We start from the raw sequence: 21,965 nt of genomic DNA, 5'->3' as shown, positions 1-21,965 counted from the left end.
AATTTTTTAAATGTCTACATGTCTGCCATAACTCTCTTTGAAAGCTATACTTATGCCTTGAATCTTGTAACCCTGATTAAATAAATTTTGAGCAAGACTCGCTGAAGTGATCAGACACTGTTGGATGAGGTGCGCACTAATGGCCTGTTCTGTTTAAAGAAGAGTTTAAATTTGACTTCATCATGGGAAAAGAAAATAATTGACATGAGCATCCCTGTGGTTTGGGATGCTTTCAACTGATGAGACTTCTTTATCCCCCGCAGGATTCCCCCACAGGTTTCCCCCGCAGGACGCCCCCGACGGCTCCAGCCTCGAGGTGTGTGACCCGAACCGTGTCTTAAACCGGCCATATTGTTTCCGGTACGACAATGATGATTGAATGTTTCTTTGTTTTTTTGTTGTTTAACGCCTCACTCAGCAATATTCCAGCTTTATGACAGCGGGGTGTAAATAATCGAGTCTGGACCAGACAATCCAGTGATTGACATCATGCGCATTAATCCATGCAATTGATACACGGCGACATGCATCAACCAAGTCAGCGAGCCTGACCACCCGATCCCGTCAGTCGACTCTTACGACAAACATAGTCGTCTTTTGTTTGCATGAGTTGGTGAAGACCTAGTCTACCCCGGATCTTTGCGGGTCTGATTGAACGTACTGGTGATGTCAGTAACAGTAACACCATGAAGAAGCTGGTTATAAGAACGCTGGAACCAATTGGTCACATACAGTTTCATGTTGGCTCTTGTCGAGATTGGTAAACGTGTGAGACCTGCATCACTACGGGATTTCCTTCTACGTTCCGATTACACGCCGCGATATAACTGGAATACTGTTCAAAGCGGCGTTAAACCCAACTCACTCACCCATTCTCATAGAGATGCGGATGGCTTTGGGGACCTGGTCGGGATCAACTTGTACCGTGATACTACGGAAAATACCTAATACTGAACAACGGATCTCGCGTCCACGGGACGTACCAGTGTTTTGAGGACGTACCTGTTACACCCTGCAGTGGCTGCAATACCACGTTAACTTTGAAACTTTGAAATATTCCAGTGACATAAAAACCCCTCTTTTGTGGTTCACCACCTATTTCAGCTATGGGGGTGGTGGTGTAGCCTCGTGGTTAAAGTGTTCGCTCGTCACACCGAAGACTCAGGTTCGATTTCCCACATGTGTACGGAATATAAAGCCCATTGCTGGTGTTCTGTGATTTTGCTAAAGCGGCGTAAAACCATACTCACTCACTGTTTTAACTATGTCATTGTTTTGCATTTTTGGAAATTGACGTTGACTTTCATTGTTCTTTCATCCTTGACAGCAGTTTCACAGACCTTTTCAAATGTGTGCCATTGTAACCCTAAGAATACGCTCCCTGGGTCGACTGGTTATAATGGCTGCTCAGTGAGAGGTCTTGGATCTGGCCACAGCTGTGACCTAACTGATTTTGTGTCATCGAATCCAAATGTCTGCTCGGTATATCTGGTCTGTCTGGTCCAGGATCGATAGTTATACAACCCGACAGAGCCGATACATATATTGTCGAATACGCAGTAGTGCCTCACTCACTCACTCACTCACTCACTCACTCACTCACTCACTCAAAGAGACGATCGCCTCATCTTACAGAGATTGGGGTTGTGAATCCACGTTGATAGAATAAGCGATTCCATGGCACCTTTCATTCTATAATGAAATATGTCTGTTGAAACACCTACCCCCTCACCACTCCCTCCCCCACCCTTATTCTGATCGATTATAGAATTACAATTTCATCTCGACAAGATAATAACATTCCGTGAAATGAATATCTGTCAACCTGCCCCAACTCGCCTTCCATCAGTGACACGTGAAGAGCAAAAAAACTTCACTTCCTTACCATTTTTTTCTATTTTGATATTTCGGTGGGTTTTTTTTTTAATTTCAATTTTGTATAATTGTAAATGCTTGCGGAAGAGCTGTGATGCATTGCCACATGTAAAAGTGTTGACCTGTGTGCGTGAAAGGCCATTGTCCATGCTGATCATTAGGCGAGGTCCATGTGAAGCCATTGGTCAACCGCTATCGTAGATAATCGCGAGCTTTATGTCCATGATCCGCTCCCAAAATTCGTCTTTAATTTGTCCGTGGAATTTCTGGATCCATTGCACTCATCACTCTCATTGGACTTATCGCACTCACCTCAGTTTTTTCTCCACTCTCACCTTTCTCACCGCTCTCGGTTCTCGTGCAGTTCTCACTTCTCTCGGCACTCTCGCTGGTCGCGTCGTGTCGATGCTCTGTTCTCACGCAGTTCTCACTTCTCTCGTCATTCTCGCTGGTCGCACCGTCTCATCGCTCTCACTTCTAACGCAGTTCTCACTTCTCTCGTCATTTTCTCTGGTCGCGCCGTGTCACCGCTCTCAGTTCTCACGCAATTCAAAGTTCACACGCCCGGTTCTCCATTCTCTCGTCATTCTCGCGGGTCGCGCCGACTCACCGCTCTCACTGCTCTCAGTTCACACACACGGTTCTGACTTCTCTCGTCATTCTCGCTGGTCACGCCGTCTCACCGCTCTCACTGCTGTCAGTTCACATACACGGTTCTCCATTCTCTCGTCATTCTCGCTGGTCACGCCGTCTCACTGCTCTCGCTACTCTCAGTTCACACACACGGTTCTCCATTCTCTCGTCATTCCCGCTGGTCACGCCGTCTCACCGCTCTCACTACTCTCAGTTCACACACACGGTTCTCACTTCTCTCGTCATTCTCGCTGGTCACGCCGTCTCACCGCTCTCGCTACTCTCAGTTCACACACACGGTTCTCACTTCTCTCGTCAATCTCGCTGGTCGCGCCGTCTCCCCGCTCTCGCTACTCTCAGTTCGCACACACGGTTCTCACTTCTCTCGTCATTCTCGCTGGTCACGCCGTCTCACCGCTCTCACTGCTCTCAGTTCACACACACGGTTCTCACTTCTCTCGTCATTCTCGCTGGTCACGCCGTCTCACCGCTCTCACTGCTCTCAGTTCACACACACGGTTCTCACTTCTCTCGTCATTCTCGCTGGTCACGCCGTCTCCCCGCTCTCACTGCTGTCAGTTCACACACTCGATTCTCTCGTCATTTTCAAATTGTTTGTCTCCTACTTTAAATTGTATGTCTTGAAACATTCTGAAAATGTTTCTTTTTCAAACAATAATCCTGATTCACCCACTAATACCGCTTTGGTGGGAACGAAATTTGTGTATAGACGAGATCAAAATGAATGGAATAATGTTTGACAGAAACTGATCATGTCTCTTTATAGTTATACATGTTTAAGGCTGTTTGAAATGGAAACCCATCTCGGTTCATTTCACCCTAAAATACATTATATACGCAAGATAAGAATATTCGAGTCGTGTCCACGAATGTGATGACGGAAAATGTATGACTTAGGGTGTGAAATTTCAGTGTGATTGTCACAACGTCTACCAGCACATTCTGATATTTGATGTAGTCATAAGATCTTTGTGGCAATTGTTTGAAAGACAATTAATGGATTAGTTTTACGTCTCATTTGCCGTCGTTGCCATCAGCAGTTGCTTATTGTTGTATTTCTAGAAGAGGTTCGAAATAAAATACGACATAATGTCACGATGAATTCTCCCGGTAACTTGTATTATGTGACATTAGGGGAGGGGGGGATGGTGGGATAAAGGGATCAGCCTGGCAAAGACTATTTAGATCTCGATTGGGTTTGAGCATACTGTGGATATAGCTGAGCCAGTATTTGATATTATCCGCTTCCAATGGGCTCCGTTTTCTCACCATTCTTATTACTCCCACTACTCTCTGTTCTCTCTTCGCTATATCTTCTCTCCTCACTATATCTTCTCTCCTCATTATATCTTCTCTAACCTCTTTCACTTCTCTCCCAACTCTCGGTTCTCTTACAACTCTTATTTCTACATCGTCACGCCGAAGACCCGGGTTCGATTCCCGACATGGGTACACTGTGTGAAGCCCATTTCTTGTGTTCCCGCCGTGATATTGCTTGAATATTGCTAAAGCGGCGTAAAACGATACTTACTCACTCATTTCTACAACCACTGACACCACGCCCACAACAACCACTGTCACTGCGCCAACTACAACCACTGCCACCACGCCCAGTAAATCCACAGCCACCACGCCCACTACAAACACTGACACCACACCCACTAAATTCACTGACACCAATCCCACTACAACTATTGCCACCACGCCATCTGCACTCACTGCCACAACGCCCACTGCAACCACGCCCACTACAACCACTGCCACAACGCCCACTACAACCAGAGCCACGACGCCCACTACTACCACTGCCACCATGCCAACTACTGACACCGCGCCCACTAAATCCACTGACACCAGGCCCACTACAATCACTGCCACAACGCTCACTGCAACCACGCTCACTGCAACCACAGACACCACGCCCACTACAATCGCTCCCACCACGCCCACTAATATAACTCCCACCACGCCCACTAGTACAACAACTCCCACAACTCCCTCTAGTACAACTCCCAACACGCCCACTAGCACAACAACTCCCAACACGCCCACTAGTTCAACAACTCCCAACACACCTACTAATACAACAACTCCCAACACGCCCACTAGTACTACAACTCCCAACACGCCCACTAGTACAAGAACTCCCAACACGCCCACTAGCACAACAACCCCCACCACGCCCACTAGTACAACAACTCCCACAACTCCCTCTAGTACAACTCCCAACACGCCAACTAGCACAACAACTCCCAACACGCCCACTAGCTCAACAACTCCAAACACACCCACTAGTTCAACAACTCCCAACACGCCAACTTGTACAACAACTCCCAACACGCCTACTAGCACAACAACTCCCAACACGCCCACTAGCACAACAACTCCCAACACGCCCACTAGTACAACAACTCCCAACACGCCCACTAGTACAACAACTCCCAACACGCCTACTAGCACAACAACTTCCAACACGCCCACTGGTACAACAACTCCCAACACGCCCACTAGCACAACAACTCCCAACACGCCTACTAGCACAACAACTTCCAACACGCCCACTGGTACAACAACTCCCGACACGCCCGCTAGTACAACAACTCTCAACACGCCCACTAGTACAACAACTCCCAACACGCCAACTTGTGTAACAACTCCTAACACGCCCACTAATACAACAACTCCCAACACGCCCACTAGCACAACAACTCCAAAACACGCCACTAATACAACAACTCCCAACACGCCCACTAGTACAACTTCCAACACGCCCACTAGTACAACTCCCAACACGCCCACTAGTACAACAACTCCCAACACGCCCACTAGTACAACAACTCCCAACACGCCCATTAATACAACTCCCAACACGCCCACTAGTACAACAACCCCCAACACGCCAACTTGTACAACAACTCCCAACACGCCTACTAATACAACAACTCCCAACACGCCCACTAGCACAACAACCCCCAACACGCCCACTAGTACAACAACCCCCAACACGCCCACTAGTACAACTCCCAACACGCCCACTGGTACAACAACTCCCGACACGCCCGCTAGTACAACAACTCTCAACACGCCCACTAGTACAACAACTCCCAACACGCCAACTTGTGTAACAACTCCTAACACGCCCACTAATACAACAACTCCCAACACGCCCACTAGCACAACAACTCCAAAACACGCCACTAAAACAACAACTCCCAACACGCCCACTAGTACAACTTCCAACACGCCCACTAGTACAACTCCCAACACGCCCACTAGTACAACAACTCCCAACACGCCCACTAGTACAACAACTCCCAACACGCCCATTAATACAACTCCCAACACGCCCACTAGTACAACAACCCCCAACACGCCAACTTGTACAACAACTCCCAACACGCCTACTAATACAACAACTCCCAACACGCCCACTAGCACAACAACCCCCAACACGCCCACTAGTACAACAACTCCCAACACGCCCACTAGTACAACTCCCAACACGCCCACTAGTACAACAACTCCCAACACGCCCACTTGTACAACAACTCCCAACACGCCCACTAGTACAACAACTCCCAACACGCCCACTAGTACAACAACTCCCAACACGCCCACTACTACAACAACTCCCAACACGCCCACTAGTACAACAACTCCCAACACGACCACTAGTACAACAACTCCCAACACGCCCACTAGTACAACTCCCAACACGCCCACTAGTACAACAACTCCCAACACGCCAACTAGTACAACTCCCAACACGCCCACTAGTACAACTCCAAAAACAACTACATGTACATATAAATGCCCACACACGGGGACAAATACATACGATAGACCCTATGGTCAGTGCATATTCCGTCGGCCCAATAATCTGATTTACTAAATGTTGGTTTTACCTGCTAATCATCCAGAGCATCAACTACTAGATCGTACTAACCTCATCAATCTACTGGCATGGGTAGAATGTAACAAACTCCTAACAATAACCATCTTCCGAAGTGTTGCGAAACAAATACACACGAGTGATGGCAGCGCCGACCTCATCCATTAATATAACCCCGTTAAATGGAATATTTTGAAGTACTTTCTACCAAGTTTCCATTAATCTTGTAAACTGAATATTAAAATCTTGATTTGCACAGTCCCTGTGGTAAAGATTTTTTTTAAAGTGAACAAGGCACAATGCAATAATATATATTTTTTTATAGGTGAACTGTACAACATTTTAAGAAATGTAGTTCCCATTTGTGTAAGAATCCGGGGTCAACGATGCAGAAGATTGAATAATGTGTGCATTTATTTCGGATGTAACGAACTAAGGGGAAGTAACCCACACTCTTCATTTGTATCTGGTTTGTGAATAACAGGTGTTACCACTGCAACTTTACAGCGAGTGAGTGAGTATGGTTTTACGCCGCTTTTAGCAAAATTCCAGCAATATCACGGCGGGGGACAACAGAAATGGGCTTCACACATTGTACCCATATGGGGAATCGAACCCGGGACTTCGGCGTGACTAAGGAATGCTTATACCACTAGGCTACCCCACCTCTGCCAGCGTCTGGAGCAGACAATCCAGTGATTGACATCACGAGCATCGTTCTTTCAACTGCGATAGGGTGATACGGAATCAACCAAGTCACCGAGCCTGATCCATTTAGTCGCCTCTTATGAGTGAGTGAGTGAGTTGGGTTAACGCCGCTTTTAACAGTATTCAAGGTATATCGTCAGCTTAATGTTAGAGGAAAGCACGATGTGATGCAGGTCTCAGACGTTTACCATTTCGGTGAAACCCACGAGCACGGGTATGGTGCTGACAAACCTAGAAACATAATCGGGGCGAATCAGGATTCGAACCCACAATCATAGGTTTCTGGCGTGCCAACTCTGCACAGCGAATCGCGGCGCCTAAGACGACTGGGCCACCCGTGCCCCCTGCCTCTTATGAGAAGCTTGGTTGCTGGGGACCTACATCCTTACCCGAAATCCCCACGTCTTTTCAACACCGTGACTTGTGTTGTACTGCCACAAGAACCACCTTTCCAACAGTTCTAGATATTCTCCTAATACATAGGATTGTTCCATGTGCTTTGATAAAAAGTCACCTTTTATGTCCAACAAACATACTCCTATCTCGCTCCCATATTTGCTGACTTAGAAAGATTGAAACACAATCATGGTCTGATCATGTCTAAGACCATGGTGGACAAAAGCACACTGCACATGCGCAGTGTGCACATTCTAACACTTCTTGCACGAACGAATAGCTTCCATCAGACGTTAGGTCACGTGGTCCCACGACAATCGAGTTTTGTGATTGACATGTGGAACAACAGTGAATTCTAGCATGTCAAACTGTCAAATTCCCTTTCGGCTTGCCGAAGGAATTCTCTGAAAGTCTCCCGCGGCATAAAAAGTTTTCTCAAAAAAATAATAGTTTGGTTTCTCTTTGAAGATAAATATTCCACTTAAGCAGATGGAATTATGTCATGGAGTCTGAGAATTGACGTTTTTCATTTTTAATTCTTTCCTTATCGACGTCTTGGATCATATGCTAATGTTTCACAAATGTCGGTATATTTGTCTTACATGCTACAAATCTGCTGTTATACGGCGTTACAGCTAGGGCCTTATGTCCCCATGTTGTTTTTTTTAGGTGAACAGTTGACTTTCCTTTGCATGTGTTTGTGACGGGTGGCACCGGTGGAGCAGGATACGCTCACCTTTTCGCGAACACCTGGTGTCATCATTACTTGGTAGTGATTCATGAACACATGCTCATGATATAGTCGGGATCGTACAATAGATTCTGCTTTTAGTAGATATTTTATTATTAAGGTTATGGAAATATTTTAATTTATGCACGATATCCACTATTAACATGTAAAAACATTAGGCTGCTAAGACCGCAATGGTAATGAGTATAGATCACAGTGGAGATACTGACAAACAGGCCCATCTGAGAAACAAGCCCCTAAAAGTTTCTAAATAATTCTTACTGTCCCTCTAAACTCTGTTTGTTTGTTTGTTTGTTTGTTTGTTTGTTAAAAACATCAGTCTGCAATACTTCGACATGTAAATCGTCGAACCAGTGACTGCAGTTATAAATCATACCAATATATTTAACAGAACATTCCCAATACAACCTGTACCATCGGGTACAATGCCCCACTCACCACGCCACTCACTGATCACCCAATCCATCCAGTCGTCTCTACAAGCAAAGGTTGGTGGGGACCTATTCTAACCCGGATTCCACATAGGGTTATGAGTGAATGTTGTTTTTCGTTGCAGTCAACGACATTCCAGCTATGTCACAAGACACGTGATTTATCGTGTTGGACCACGTGGAGATTGAATTTGGTTAGAATTGGTTTTCCCCAACTCATGCTTGTCGCAAAAGGCGACTAAAGGAGTCGGGTGGTCTTGCTCGACGACTTGGTTGATGCATGTCCAATTGCATCGATGCTCATGATATCGGTCACTTGATTGCCTGGTCCAGGCCAATTATTTACAAACGGACGTAATTAAGCTGAAATATTGAGGCGTTAAACAACAAACAAACAAACAAATAATTGGGGCGGAGCCAGTTAAACTGGTGTCGGGGGCATAAACAGCGATCAGTGATGGCACGGTGACACACAATCACCAATGGCATTCATTCCACCCACCTGTTCACTATCCGCCGCCAGCTAACCACCACACAATGGGTACTATTCTGCCACGGACCCCCTTTGCACGGTGTACACAAAAATACCGAATTCATTTTTATTTTTTTTAAACTATTGCAAACGAGTCAATAAAATATTACAAACTTATCAATATTTTCAAAGGTAAAGAGCAGGTTAAGACTTATATCGACCCTGCTGCATCAACGCACCTAAACGCATCGACCAAGCACCAGTGTATCTCTCCGTGCACATAGAGGAGGCAGCGAGAAGCCGTGTTAAGACCCCGGTTAACAGTACATGCACATCTCTATGCACTCAAAGAAAAGAAAAAAAACTTGTCTACACCGCAAAGAATACAAAGTATTTTTCTAAAAAGAACGTGGCAATTTCTTCTTGTAAATTCTTTGTTGCATTTAATTTTCTTGCCTCCAAAAAACACGTAGCCTGGTGAAGTGAAATAAAAGATCTTAAACAGGTATACGTTTGATTTGAAAATAAAGGGGTAGCTCTGACAGCGTGAAGTCCCGCTGCAGTGGCTGATGCCGTGGAAAGGTGGCAACCAGGCATATTAAGACATGTATATAAAAAGTTAGACTTTGACGTGAAATCAATGGGGTTAGATGTGAGATTGAATGCACTGCGCCTACAGTTAGATATTGACCGTTACTCTGGTCTGGCTTTAATCAGACTGGACTTAAATGTTAAAGGTGCTTCTAGAAATGGAAATTTAAACAAATTGAGGTTTGTTTTTTCAAGTGTATCGATTCTCTCTCGGTATCGTGCCTTCCCACTTGACCCGTTCGTGTCTAATCAGTCTCCTGTATGCGGCCTCAACGCTGCAGTGACCATAGCACGAACATCCAGGCCTCTCCGCTCTCAGCATGTGAATTTGACTTTTGAACGCAGCCGTTAGATATTACCTTAACCAACATCCATTCGTCGGAATCTTTCACAAAAATCACGTTTTCATTGTGGTCGTGTGTATATATCTATTGTATGAGATCAAAACTAAATATTAATATTTATATATTTTCTCCTGACTAATAGAATAGGATTTATGTCAAACAAATATGATTAGCCCTTTTACATAGATATATGAATTGTGCCACGTGTCACGTGCTTAGGTTTATGTAATCGACAGGCCTGTATATTCGGGCTACACATGCATGCGCCGGGTTTCTGAGAGTGGTCGAACTTCGCTCATGCCAATGAGCCGTTCGCTGCACTCCCGCGACCAATGACAACCTGCTTTGATGTCCTAATGCTTGTTTGACCTTGCACCATCTCTATATCTCGTGTAACTGACCGCGGAGTGATACAATTATAGCACGCAAGTTATCGATCACTGACGTCCAGCGCAAGCGACCTGGAGCTATTTCACCAGTTTATTACAACATGGTCGCACAGGTGGACGGACTGGGAAGCTGTATTACGACATCTTGCTGCATACCCTAAAGACATGCGCTCCTCTCTCAACGACATCAGACCTGTCGTGTTTGCCAAATTGGAAAGAAACTGCCACTGATTCCACTGGAGACCACTGCACATTCATTACGTTTGAGCTTGAATAGTAATTTTGACAAAGGAGAAGAAAACCCTGTTTTCTTTCTGTCAACTAGTCCCTGTCTCTTGTCTCTCCTCCCATTAGTTTCAGTTGTTATTGGAACAACAATTCTGTTGCAAGAACATAGTTAGACATGTTAACATTACATAATCACATTGAAATAAACTTAACACTACATTAATAGCAAGACTACCTCTAATGTATCGATATACAATAAACTACGTTTATAACGAACACGCTTATACCGAACTGACGGATATAACGAACCGTTTTGGGGACCCGTCAATTTGCTGTATATGGGCTGTATATGTGCCTACAACGAACGACGGTTATAGCGAACTGGTCCCTTTTAGTTTGTTATAACCGTAGTTTACTGTACAACGAAACCCAGTTAACCTGAAGACTTTGGGACCATTGACTATGTGTCTATTTATCTGTAATTCGGGACAAGCTATATCGAGATATTTGAACTATAGTCCCGATAAGGATATTCTCGGGGCATCGTTTTAAACGAGACATCAATACTTATGGAGTTAAAACGGTAGCACTCAGTCTGAATAAATACAGGGTCATAATTGATATTCAAACATGGCAAAAAGCAATGCCAGCTTAAGGTTTTATCCTTCAGTGGCTTGTATACTGGTGATCAAACGTTATGCAAACCGAGAACAACCTTTGAAGCTTTTTCGGAGTATCCAGACTGTTTTTATTGAAATTATTATCCATTATTATTGACATCAAGTGTATATCTGGATGAATGAACTGAGCAGCTACGACAAAATGAAATTTGATGGGGGTTTTAAAAAGGGATAACAGGTTTATCGTTTCTGAATAATAATATAAACTTGAAATATCGCAACGTTGTGAGTTGAAAGGTTGAACATATATTTAGTGATGTTTTCGTTTTATTACAGAATAATGATTCCTTGGCATTAACATCGAATGCCACAGTGACAATTGTTATTATTGTTCGCGACGTCTCTATAACGGTTAAATTTGCCTCACAAGCAGGTAATGTTCAAAGCAACGGATCACTCAAGGCAAGTATAGGGTGTTCTTTTTAGCTAGAGAAGTATATTTGGGGCATTAACGCTAAATGTTTATGCTGCTTTCGATATACGCCGTTACGTAGCCTTTCATCATCAGTATAGACACTGCAATATGCATTAGATTATTATTCTATAGGTTAATGACCTATTCATATGGTGCAGATCTCCGATAGTTCAGTTATCTGCATCGATACATATCAAATCATACAAATATAACATATACATTTATACTTCAATTATCTATTCTACAACAGTAGCTTTCATTCATTATTCAACACCAGCACTCATTCATTTCACAAAACTACCACTCGACCATTCTATAACACTAGCATTCGCTCATTCAACAACACTACCACTCACACATTCTACAGCACTACCACTCACTCATTCTACAACACTACCACTCACACATTCTACAACACTACCACTAACTCATTCCTCAACACTACCACTCACACATTCTACAACACTACCACTCACTCATTCTACAACACTACCACTCACTCATTCTACAACACTACCACTCCCTCTTTCTACAACACTACCACTCACACATTCTTCAACACTACCACTCACTCGTTCTACAACACTACCACTCACTCCTTCTACAACACTACCACTCACACATTCTAAAACACTACCACTCACTCCTTCTACAACACTCCACTCACTCCTTCTACAACACTACCACTCACACATTCTACAACACTACCACTAACTCATTCCTCAACACTACCACTCACACATTCTACAACACTACCACTCACTCCTTCTACAACACTACCACTCACTCCTTCTACAACACTACCACTCACACATTCTTCAACACTACCACTCACTCCTTCTACAACACTTCCACTCACTCATTCTACAACACTACCACTCACTCCTTCTACAACACTACCACTCACACATTCTTCAACACTACCACTCACTCCTTCTACAACACTTCCACTCCCTCATTCTACAACACTACCACTCACTCATTCTACAACACTACCACTCACTCATTCTAAAACACTACCACTCACTCATTCTTCAACACTACCACTCACACATTCTACAACACTACCACTCACTCCTTCTACAACACGACTCACTCATTCTACAACACTACCACTCACTCATTCTACAACACTACCACTCACACATTCTACAACACTACCACTCACTCCTTCTACAACACTACAACACACTCCTTCTACAACACTACCACTCACACATTCTACAACACTACCACTCACTCCTTCTACAACACTACAACACACTCCTTCTACAACACAACTAAAACCTTCATTAAAAACTTGCGACTGATCATTACGTTATGACTCCTGACGTCCGCTGCTCCCATGCCCTGTGTGGTCTGCTAGTGTCAGTGTCCTGCAATCTGCTGCGCAGCCTTCAGGGCATACCAAATGATGTCACATAAGACAACATCAAACAGAGGTATTCATGTTAAAGGATATTTCAATTACCGTAATTGGTACGATTAAATATTTTTATTTCCATCGACCGTAGTCGGTTGCTCAATGGCCGCTTGATCCAGGTAAAGATTGCAACCCTCTTTCATAAACAAAGCTTTCTTGGCTGAATCTTAGGCACTGTACTCGCTGATTAGAGAAAAGCTGACAAATCCATAGCGTTTTTAGCAGCCGTTCACAACGAAACAAGGCCGACCGTTGGGTGACGCTAATCAATGGCGGGTGAGGATAGGAACCAGCGATGAACGTCCAGCTACAACGTTTCCAGAATCTAATGACGTCTTGGACATTGAGGAGTACCACGACGTTACAACGACGGTTCTGAGTTGGATTTCCTCTGGCACGGATTAGAGTCCTATCGGTGCTTTGATCTCCTACTTTTTAGCGTCTCCCAAATGTACAGCTTTCTTCAGAAGTCGTCGAATAAAAACATGTAAAAGAAACTGGTTTTTTTAATCATAAAAGGAAAGTTTTTGCAAATTGTACTTTGATCAAAAATGGAGATTTGAAAACGACGAATAGGAAGACTAAGTTGATACGGAGATAGTCGGGAATTTAACTCAAGGTGCGTCAAGTCCTCGCGATACTCAACATGGCCGGCAAAGTTCAAAGTATTCCTCATCTTTCATCGCCAGTAAGCTATCAGCGGTGCTGACGGCCATTGCAGAATGACATGTATCTCACCAGCATACAACCGCTCACCTTACAGTACCGTGTCGCATATGTCTGCTAATATGTGCTGCTGTCTGTGTCTGTGTGTGTGTGTGTGTGTGTGTGTGTGTGTGTATGCGTGCGTACGTGCGTGCGTGCGTGCGTGTGTGTGTCTGTTTGAACTATAGTCCTGACTAATGCCGATTTTATAGTGCCATCCCACTAAGATACCATACCACAGTTTTACATGAACACCCCACTCAGACAGTATACTGACTCCGAGTCGACAAGTCCTTGTTCTATCTCCAATGCCGAGCGCCAGACACGTCTTTTAAGATGACGTGGCCGGGCATCGAACCCCGAACCTTCCCTTCTCCTGGCGGACGCTCGACCACTAGCCCACGGAGGCGGCCCCTTGCTTCTTGAAGAGTCGCCACACTGTCACACTGATATTTCTGACAACGCAGCGTAAAATGAATATTTTATTCATATCGCGGAAGGACCAATTGATACAGATTGGGTTGTAACCATTTTTTGAAATGACAATGACGAATGTGGTGCAGACAAACCAAGAATATAATCAGGTCGAATCTGGGATTTAAACCCATTGGAGCTAGCACGCCTTAAAGGATGCAACTCGATTTCGATGGTTGGGTCATCCGTAGCTCACATGGTAATCCCTCTAAAGATGTACGTAAAAATCTGACTTAGTATGTTAATTGCTAAAATGGCTGCGATACCATATGCCTCTCGATGTATAAAAATAAGTTACTGAACTTCCTCTAACGGACCTTTTCGCCATTGTCTCAGTCAGTTTCACGTTCCCCTATCACTGTTTCAATAGAATAGAGTGAGTGAGTATGGTTTTACGCCGCTTTTAGCAATATTCCAGCAATATCACGGCAGGGGGACACCAAAAATGGGCTTCACACATTGTACCCATGTCGGGAATCGAACCCGGGTCTATTCGACGAACGAACCACTAGGCTACCCCACCTCCCCGGAATATAATAGCGTGTTTAATTAGTCAATTAAAGATAGGAGTGCAATATTGTTTTGTGCGATATCTTCCACATGTTGTAGTATTGCTGTACGTCGAGTGAAGACACCACAATCACACATCGTGGAACTTATCAACCGTGTCGTTCTATCAGATACCCATACGCAGCGATGAATCGTTACTCCCCTTTTCGCTACTACACTAATTTCTACGCTCACAACCCCGCCCCCAAGCCTACAAACCCACCCACGTCCTGAACTTTCCAGCTCCTTTCTACACACAGGGCAGGCCGTGAATATGTGGGTGTCACTTGGAGAGAGAGAACTCAGACGGAAAGTCACTTTACTGTTCGATTTATGTTGTTAAAGTCTAAGATGGTATAGTTATCGCTAGAAATAAATCACGACTAACGAGGCCGACTTTGATGATGCCGGGCGGTTATGGAAGCAAATGCTAGGTAACATCGTCGACCTGGATACATCCTAAACGCATGAGCAGTGAATAGTTTAATCTCTACGTGAGTCCACCACACAACTGGACAACCTCCATAGGATTGCAATAACTTTTTATAAATGTATGCAAGGGATAGATGAAATACATACGAGAAAAAAAGTAGCCAGATGATGTCATTTAAGAAAATAATTTTCGCTAAAACTGTAGCGTCTTGATAACAGAAGATGGAGCGCCTAATGAAGGATAAAGCTGTGAGAAAGGAGATGATTTACATCAAGAGATGCATTTCTGTACTTTAAAAACTAGACTTCAATCTTATCATCTGAAGACTCACGAGGACTTCTTCCAACAGGGGATGGTAAGACCGACTGTGAATACCTATACGGACCCGTGTTAGAGGCTTGGGGATGAACTACATAAATGCTGTCTGGACGGCTGAAAATAACATCTTTCATTGTACATTGACATAGTGCTGGACAAGGTGAACGGGATGCTGTATGAAGGTGAGGCAAGAGGACGCACCACGCTCTGGTAACAGGGTGTATTCATCGTGGGGTGAGGGAAAGAATGGGATGGGGGATCGATTGAGTTACCTGGAGTGGGGTGAAGGATAGAGTGAGTTACCTGGAATGAGGGATAGAGTGAGTTAACTGGAATGAGGGATAGAGTGAGTTAACTGGAATGAGGGATAGAGTGAGTTAACTGGAATGAGGGATAGAGTGAGTTAACTGGAATGAGGGATAGAGTGAGTTAACTGGAATGAGGGATAGAGTGAGTTATCTGGAATGAGGGATAGAGTGAGTTAACTGGAATGAGGGATAGAGTGAGTTAACTGGAATGAGGGATAGAGTGAGTTAACTGGAATGAGGGATAGAGTGAGTTAACTGGAATGAGGGATAGAGTGAGTTAACTGGAATGAGGGATAGAGTGAGTTATCTAGAATGAGGGATAGAGTGAGTTAACTGGAATGAGGGAGAGAGTGAGTTATTTGGAATGAGGGATAGAGTGAGTTAACTGGAATGAGGGATAGAGTGAGTTAACTTGAATGAGGGATAGAGTGAGTTAACTGGAATAAAGGATAGAGTGAGTTATCTGGAATGAGGGATAGAGTGAGTTATCTGGAATGAGGGATAGAGAGAGTTATCTGGAATGAGGGATAGAGTGAGTTATCTGGAATGAGGGATAGAGTCGGTTATCTGGAATGAGGGATAGAGTGAGTTATCTGGAATGAGGGATAGAGTGAGTTAACTGGAATGAGGGATAGAGTGAGTTAACTTGAATGAGGGATAGAGTGAGTTAACTGGAATGAGGGATAGAGTGAGTTATCTGGAATGAGGGATAGAGTGAGTTATCTGGAATGAGGGATAGAGTCGGTTATCTGGAATGAGGGATAGAGTGAGTTATCTGGAATGAGGGATAGAGTGAGTTAACTGGAATGAGGGATAGAGTGAGTTATTTGGAATGAGGGATAGAGTGAGTTAACTTGAATGAGGGATAGAGTGAGTTAACTTGAATGAGGGATAGAGTGAGTTAACTGGAATGAGGGATAGAGTGAGTTATCTGGAATGAGGGATAGAGTGAGTTATCTGGAATGAGGGATAGAGTGAGTTAACTGGAATGAGGGATAGAGTGAGTTATTTGGAATGAGGGATAGAGTGAGTTAACTTGAATGAGGGATAGAGTGAGTTAACTTGAATGAGGGATAGAGTGAGTTAACTGGAATGAGGGATAGAGTGAGTTATCTGGAATGAGGGATAGAGTGAGTTATCTGGAATGAGGGATAGAATGAGTTAACTGGAATGAGGGATAGAGTGAGTTATCTGGAATGAGGGATAGAGTGAGTTAACTAGAATGAGGGATAGAGTGAGTTATCTGGAATGAGGGATAGAGTGAGTTATCTGGAATGAGGGATAGAGTGGGTTATCTGGAATGAGGGATGGAGTGAGTTATCTGGAATGAGGGATAGAGTGAGTTAACTGGAATGAGGGATAGGGTGAGTTATCTGGAATGAGGGATAGAGTGAGTTATCTGGAATGAGGGATAGAGTGAGTTAACTGGAATGAGGGATAGAGTGAGTTAACTGGAATGAGGGATAGAGTGAGTTAACTGGAATGAGGGATAGAGTGAGTTATCTGGAATGAGGGATAGAGTGAGTTAACTGGAATGAGGGATAGGGTGAGTTATCTGGAATGAGGGATAGAGTGAGTTAACTGGAATGAGGGATAGAGTGAGTTAACTGGAATGAGGGATAGAGTGAGTTAACTGGAATGAGGGATAGAGTGAGTTATCTGGAATGAGGGATAGAGTGAGTTAACTTGAATGAGGGATAGAGTGAGTTATCTGGAATGAGGGATAGAGTGAGTTAACTGGCATGGGGGATAGAGTGAGTTATCTGGAATAAGGGGATAGAGTGAGTTAACTGGAATGAGGGATAGAGTAAGTTATCTGAAATGAGGGATAGAGTGAGTTATCTGGAATGAGGGATAGAGTGAGTTATCTGGAATGAAGGATAGAGTGAGTTAACTGGAATGAGGGATAGAATGAGTTAACTGGAATGAGGGATAGAGTGAGTTAACTGGAATGAGGGATCGAGTGAGTTACCCGTGCTGGGGAATAGTGAGTGAGTATGGTTTTACGTCACTTTTCTCAATATTCCAGCATAATCACGGCGGGGGATACCAGAAATGGGCTTCACAACATTGTACCCATATGGGAATCGGACCCGGGTCTTCGGCGTGACGAGCGAACGCTTTAACCACGAGGCTACCCGACCGACCCTGAAGGGGGAAAAGGGCATGTTTCTCTGAGTGGGGTGAGGGAATATGGCGTGTTTCTCAGAGTGGGGTGATGGAATAGGGCGTGTTTCCCAGAGTAGGGTGATGGAATAGAGCGTGTTTCCCAGGTGGGGTGATGGAAAAGGGCGTGTTTCTCAGAGTGGGGTGATGGAAAAGGGCGTGTTTCCCTGAGTGGGGTGATGGAATAGGGCGTGTTTCCCAGAGTGGGGTGATGGAATAGGGCGTGTTTCCCAGGTGGGGTGATGGAATAGAGCGTGTTTCCCAGAGTGGGGTGATGGAATAGGGCGTGTTTCCCAGAGTAGGGTGATGGAATAGAGCGTGTTTCCCAGAGTGGGGTGATGGAAAAGGGCGTGTTTCTCAGAGTGGGGTGATGGAAAAGGGCGTGTTTCCCTGAGTGGGGTGATGGAATAGGGCGTGTTTCTCAGAGTGGGGTGATGGAATAGGGCGTGTTTCCCAGAGTGGGGTGATGGAATAGAGCGTGTTTCCCAGAGTGGGGTGATGAAATAGAGCGTGTTTCCCAGAGTGGGGTGATGGAATAGAGCGTGTTTCCGTGAGTGGGGTGAGGAAACAGGGGCGTTTTTCGCAGTGTGGGGTGATGGAATAGGCGTGTTTCCCAGAGTGGGGTGATGGAATAGAGCGTGTTTCCCAGTGTGGGGTGATGGAATAGAGCGAGTTTCCCAGGTGGGGTGATGGAATAGAGCGTGTTTCCCAGAGTGAGGTGAGGAAACAGGGGCGTGTTTCTCAGAGTGAGGTGAGGAAACAGGGGCGAGTTTCCCAGAGTGATTTGAGGAAACAGGGGCGTGTTTCCCAGAGTGGGGTGATGGAATAGAGCGTGTGTCCCAGAGTTGGGTGATGGAATAGAGCGTGTTTCCCAGGTGGGGTGATGGAATAGAGCGAGTTTCCCAGGTGGGGTGATGGAATAGAGCGTGTTTCCCAGAGTGAGGTGAGGAAACAGGGGCGTGTTTCTCAGAGTGAGGTGAGGAAACAGGGGCGTGTTTCCATGGGTAATTTGAGGAAACAGGGGCGTGTTTCCCAGAGTGGGGTGATGGAATAGAGCGTGTGTCCCAGAGTGGGGTGATGGAATAGAGCGTGTGTCCCAGAGTGGGGTGAGGAAACAGGGGCGTGTTTCCCAGAATGGGGTGATGGAATAGAGCGTGTGTCCCAGAGTGGGGTGATGGAATAGAGCGTGTTTCCCAGGTGGGGTGATGGAATAGAGCGAGTTTCCAAGGTGGGGTGATGGAATAGAGCGTGTTTCCCAGAGTGAGGTGAGGAAACAGGGGCGTGTTTCTCAGAGTGAGGTGAGGAAACAGGGGCGTGTTTCCATGGGTAATTTGAGGAAACAGGGGCGTGTTTCCCAGAGTGGGGTGATGGAATAGAGCGTGTGTCCCAGAGTGGGGTGATGGAATAGAGCGTGTGTCCCAGAGTGGGATGAGGAAACAGGGGCGTGTTTCCCAGAGTGGGATGATGGAATAGAGGGTGTTTCCCAGAGTGGGGTGATGGAATAGAGCGTGTGTCCCAGAGTGAGGTGAGGAAACAGGGGCGTGTACCAGAGTGAGGTGAGGAAACAGGGGCGTGTTTCCCAGAGTGGGGTGATGGAATAGAGCGTGTTTCCCAGAGTGGGGTGATGGAATAGAGCCTGTGTCCCAGAGTGAGGTGAGGAAACAGGGGCGTGGTTCCCAGAGTGAGGTGAGGAAACAGGGGCGTGTTTCTCAGAGTGGGGTGATGGAATAGAGCGTGTGTCCCAGAGTGAGGTGAGGAAACAGGGGCGTGTGTCCCAGAGTGAGGTGAGGAAACAGAGGCGTGTTTCCCAGAGTGAGGTGAGGAAACAGGGGCGTGTTTCTCAGAGTGCGGTGAGGAAACAGGGGCGTGTTTCCCAGAGTGGGGTGATGGAATAGAGCGTGTTTCCCAGAGTGGGGTGATGGAATAGAGCGTGTGTCCCAGAGTGGGGTGAGGAAACAGGGGCGTGTTTCCCAGAATGGGGTGATGGAATAGGCGTGTTTCCCAGAGTGGGGTGATGGAATAGGCGTGTTTCCCAGAGTGGGATGATGGAATAGAGCGTGTTTCCCAGAGTGGGGTGATGGAATAGTCGTGTTTCCCAGAGTGGGGTGATGGAATAGAGCGTGTGTCCCAGAGTGAGGTGAGGAAACAGGGGCGAGTTTCCCAGAGTGAGGTGAGGAAACAGGGGCGTGTTTCCGAGAGTGAGGTGAGGAAACAGGGGCGTGTTTCCCAGAGTGAGGTGGAACACCGGCGTGTTTCCCAGAGTGAGGTGAGGAAAACAGGGGCGTGTTTCCCAGAGTGGGGTGATGGAATAGAGCGTGTTTCCCAGAGTGGGGTGATTGAATAGAGCGTGTGTCCCAGAGTGGGGTGAGGAAACAGGGGCGTGTTTCCCAGAATGGGGTGATGGAATAGGCGTGTTTCCCAGAGTGGGGTGATGGAATAGGCGTGTTTCCCAGAGTGGGCTGATGGAATAGAGCGTGTGTCCCAGAGTGAGGTCAGGAAACAGGGGCGTGTTTCCCAGAGTGGGATGATGGAATAGAGCGTGTTTCCCAGAGTGGGGTGATGGAATAGTCGTGTTTCCCAGAGTGGGGTGATGGAATAGAGCATGTGTCCCAGAGTGAGGTGAGGAAACAGGGGCGTGTTTCCCAGAGTGAGGTGAGGAAACAGGGGCGTGTTTCCGAGAGTGAGGTGAGGAAACAGGGGCGTGTTTCCCAGAGTGAGGTGAGGAAACTGGGGTGTGTTTCCCAAAGTGAGGAGGGGAAATACGGCGTGTTTCCCAGAGTTGGGTGATGGAAAAGGGCGTGTTTCCCAGAGTGAGATGACCATGCTAAGTTCTTTGACCACGTAGTCTGAATGCTCTTTGACCATGAGATCAAAATAGTCTTTGATCATTGGATCAAATTTTTCGTTCACCATATAATCTGAATGTTCTTTGACCGTGTGTCCAAAACGTTGTTTTACCGTGTAGTCTGAATGTCCTTTGGCCATGTAGTCCAAGTTTTCTTTGACTTTGTGAACCGAATGTTCTTTGATCATTTAGTTTAAATGTTCTTTGACCATGTGTTCTGAATGTTCTTTAATCATGTAGTATGAATGTTCCTTAACCATGTAATCTGAATGTTCTTTGACGAAGTAGTATGAATGCAATAATATAATAATATCGAATTTTATGCAAAATATTGCAATCTATTATATGACTAAACAATTATACAATGATAAAATCATTTTTTTCGATCCACTAGTTCGCATTCCACTGTTCGTCCTGAATCATTGCACATGTAACCCATACCGTGCTGTAGTCGAAGTAATCTGCCGAGAAGCAGCTACATGTGTAGTTTATCTTCCACTGACTAACGGGGTTGCCTGCAATCGGCAGTTGACCTGCGTCCTAAGGCAGCATTTACATGGGAAAGTGAGACGTAATACCCATCGATCTCATCCTCTCACTGCTAATGACCCACGCTCCCCACCAGCTTTGTCGGTCAGTGGCCTAAAAAACTACCACTGGTCCTAATGACCAATATCGTCCGTGGATTTCTCGACCCTAATAAAATCAATCCCACCATGCCCACGAGGAATCGAAATTTTTTTCCTGGTCAAATGGGAAAATGTCCTCGCACTCTGCATTCTGGCAGTACATCGGAGTCTGTCTGACGTAAGAGCGCTGGGGGGAGGGAAGGGGGCTACTTAGGGGGGATGGGAGGTCTTTCAGATACATAATGCATTGTTTTCACCGCCACTCCTCCTCACTCAGATGCCTTGAAGA

At 45.5% G+C, this 21,965-nt stretch overlaps 1 protein-coding gene across 1 annotated transcript; it reads left to right on the top strand.

Moving 5' to 3' along the window:
* Positions 1-4,342: 4,342 nt before the first annotated feature.
* Positions 4,343-20,546, top strand: LOC125384379 (mucin-2-like). The gene is made up of 2 exons (XM_048403416.1): positions 4,343-6,176; positions 20,302-20,546. Exons 1-2 carry the CDS (start codon positions 4,343-4,345, stop codon positions 20,544-20,546), a joined length of 2,079 nt encoding a protein of 692 aa, XP_048259373.1.
* The last annotated feature ends 1,419 nt before the right edge of the window (positions 20,547-21,965 follow it).

The sequence above is a fragment of the Haliotis rufescens genome, unplaced genomic scaffold (genome assembly GCF_023055435.1).
Source record: "Haliotis rufescens isolate VD_foot unplaced genomic scaffold, xgHalRufe1.0.p SCAF_3, whole genome shotgun sequence".
NCBI classification, from domain to species: Eukaryota; Metazoa; Mollusca; class Gastropoda; order Lepetellida; family Haliotidae; genus Haliotis; species Haliotis rufescens.
Note: the sequence above shows the minus strand (reverse complement) of the source record. Positions and strands in the feature narration are given on the sequence as shown.

Excerpts from the sequence above, each read along its gene's own strand:
- LOC125384379 (XM_048403416.1), top strand. The coding sequence starts at position 4,343 with ATGCCAACTACTGACACCGCGCCCACTAAATCCACTGACACCAGGCCC. Across the intron at positions 6,177-20,301 it reads AACTCCCAACACGCCCACTA|AGTGGGGTGATGGAATAGAG; the intron begins GTACAACAACTC and ends CGTGTTTCCCAG.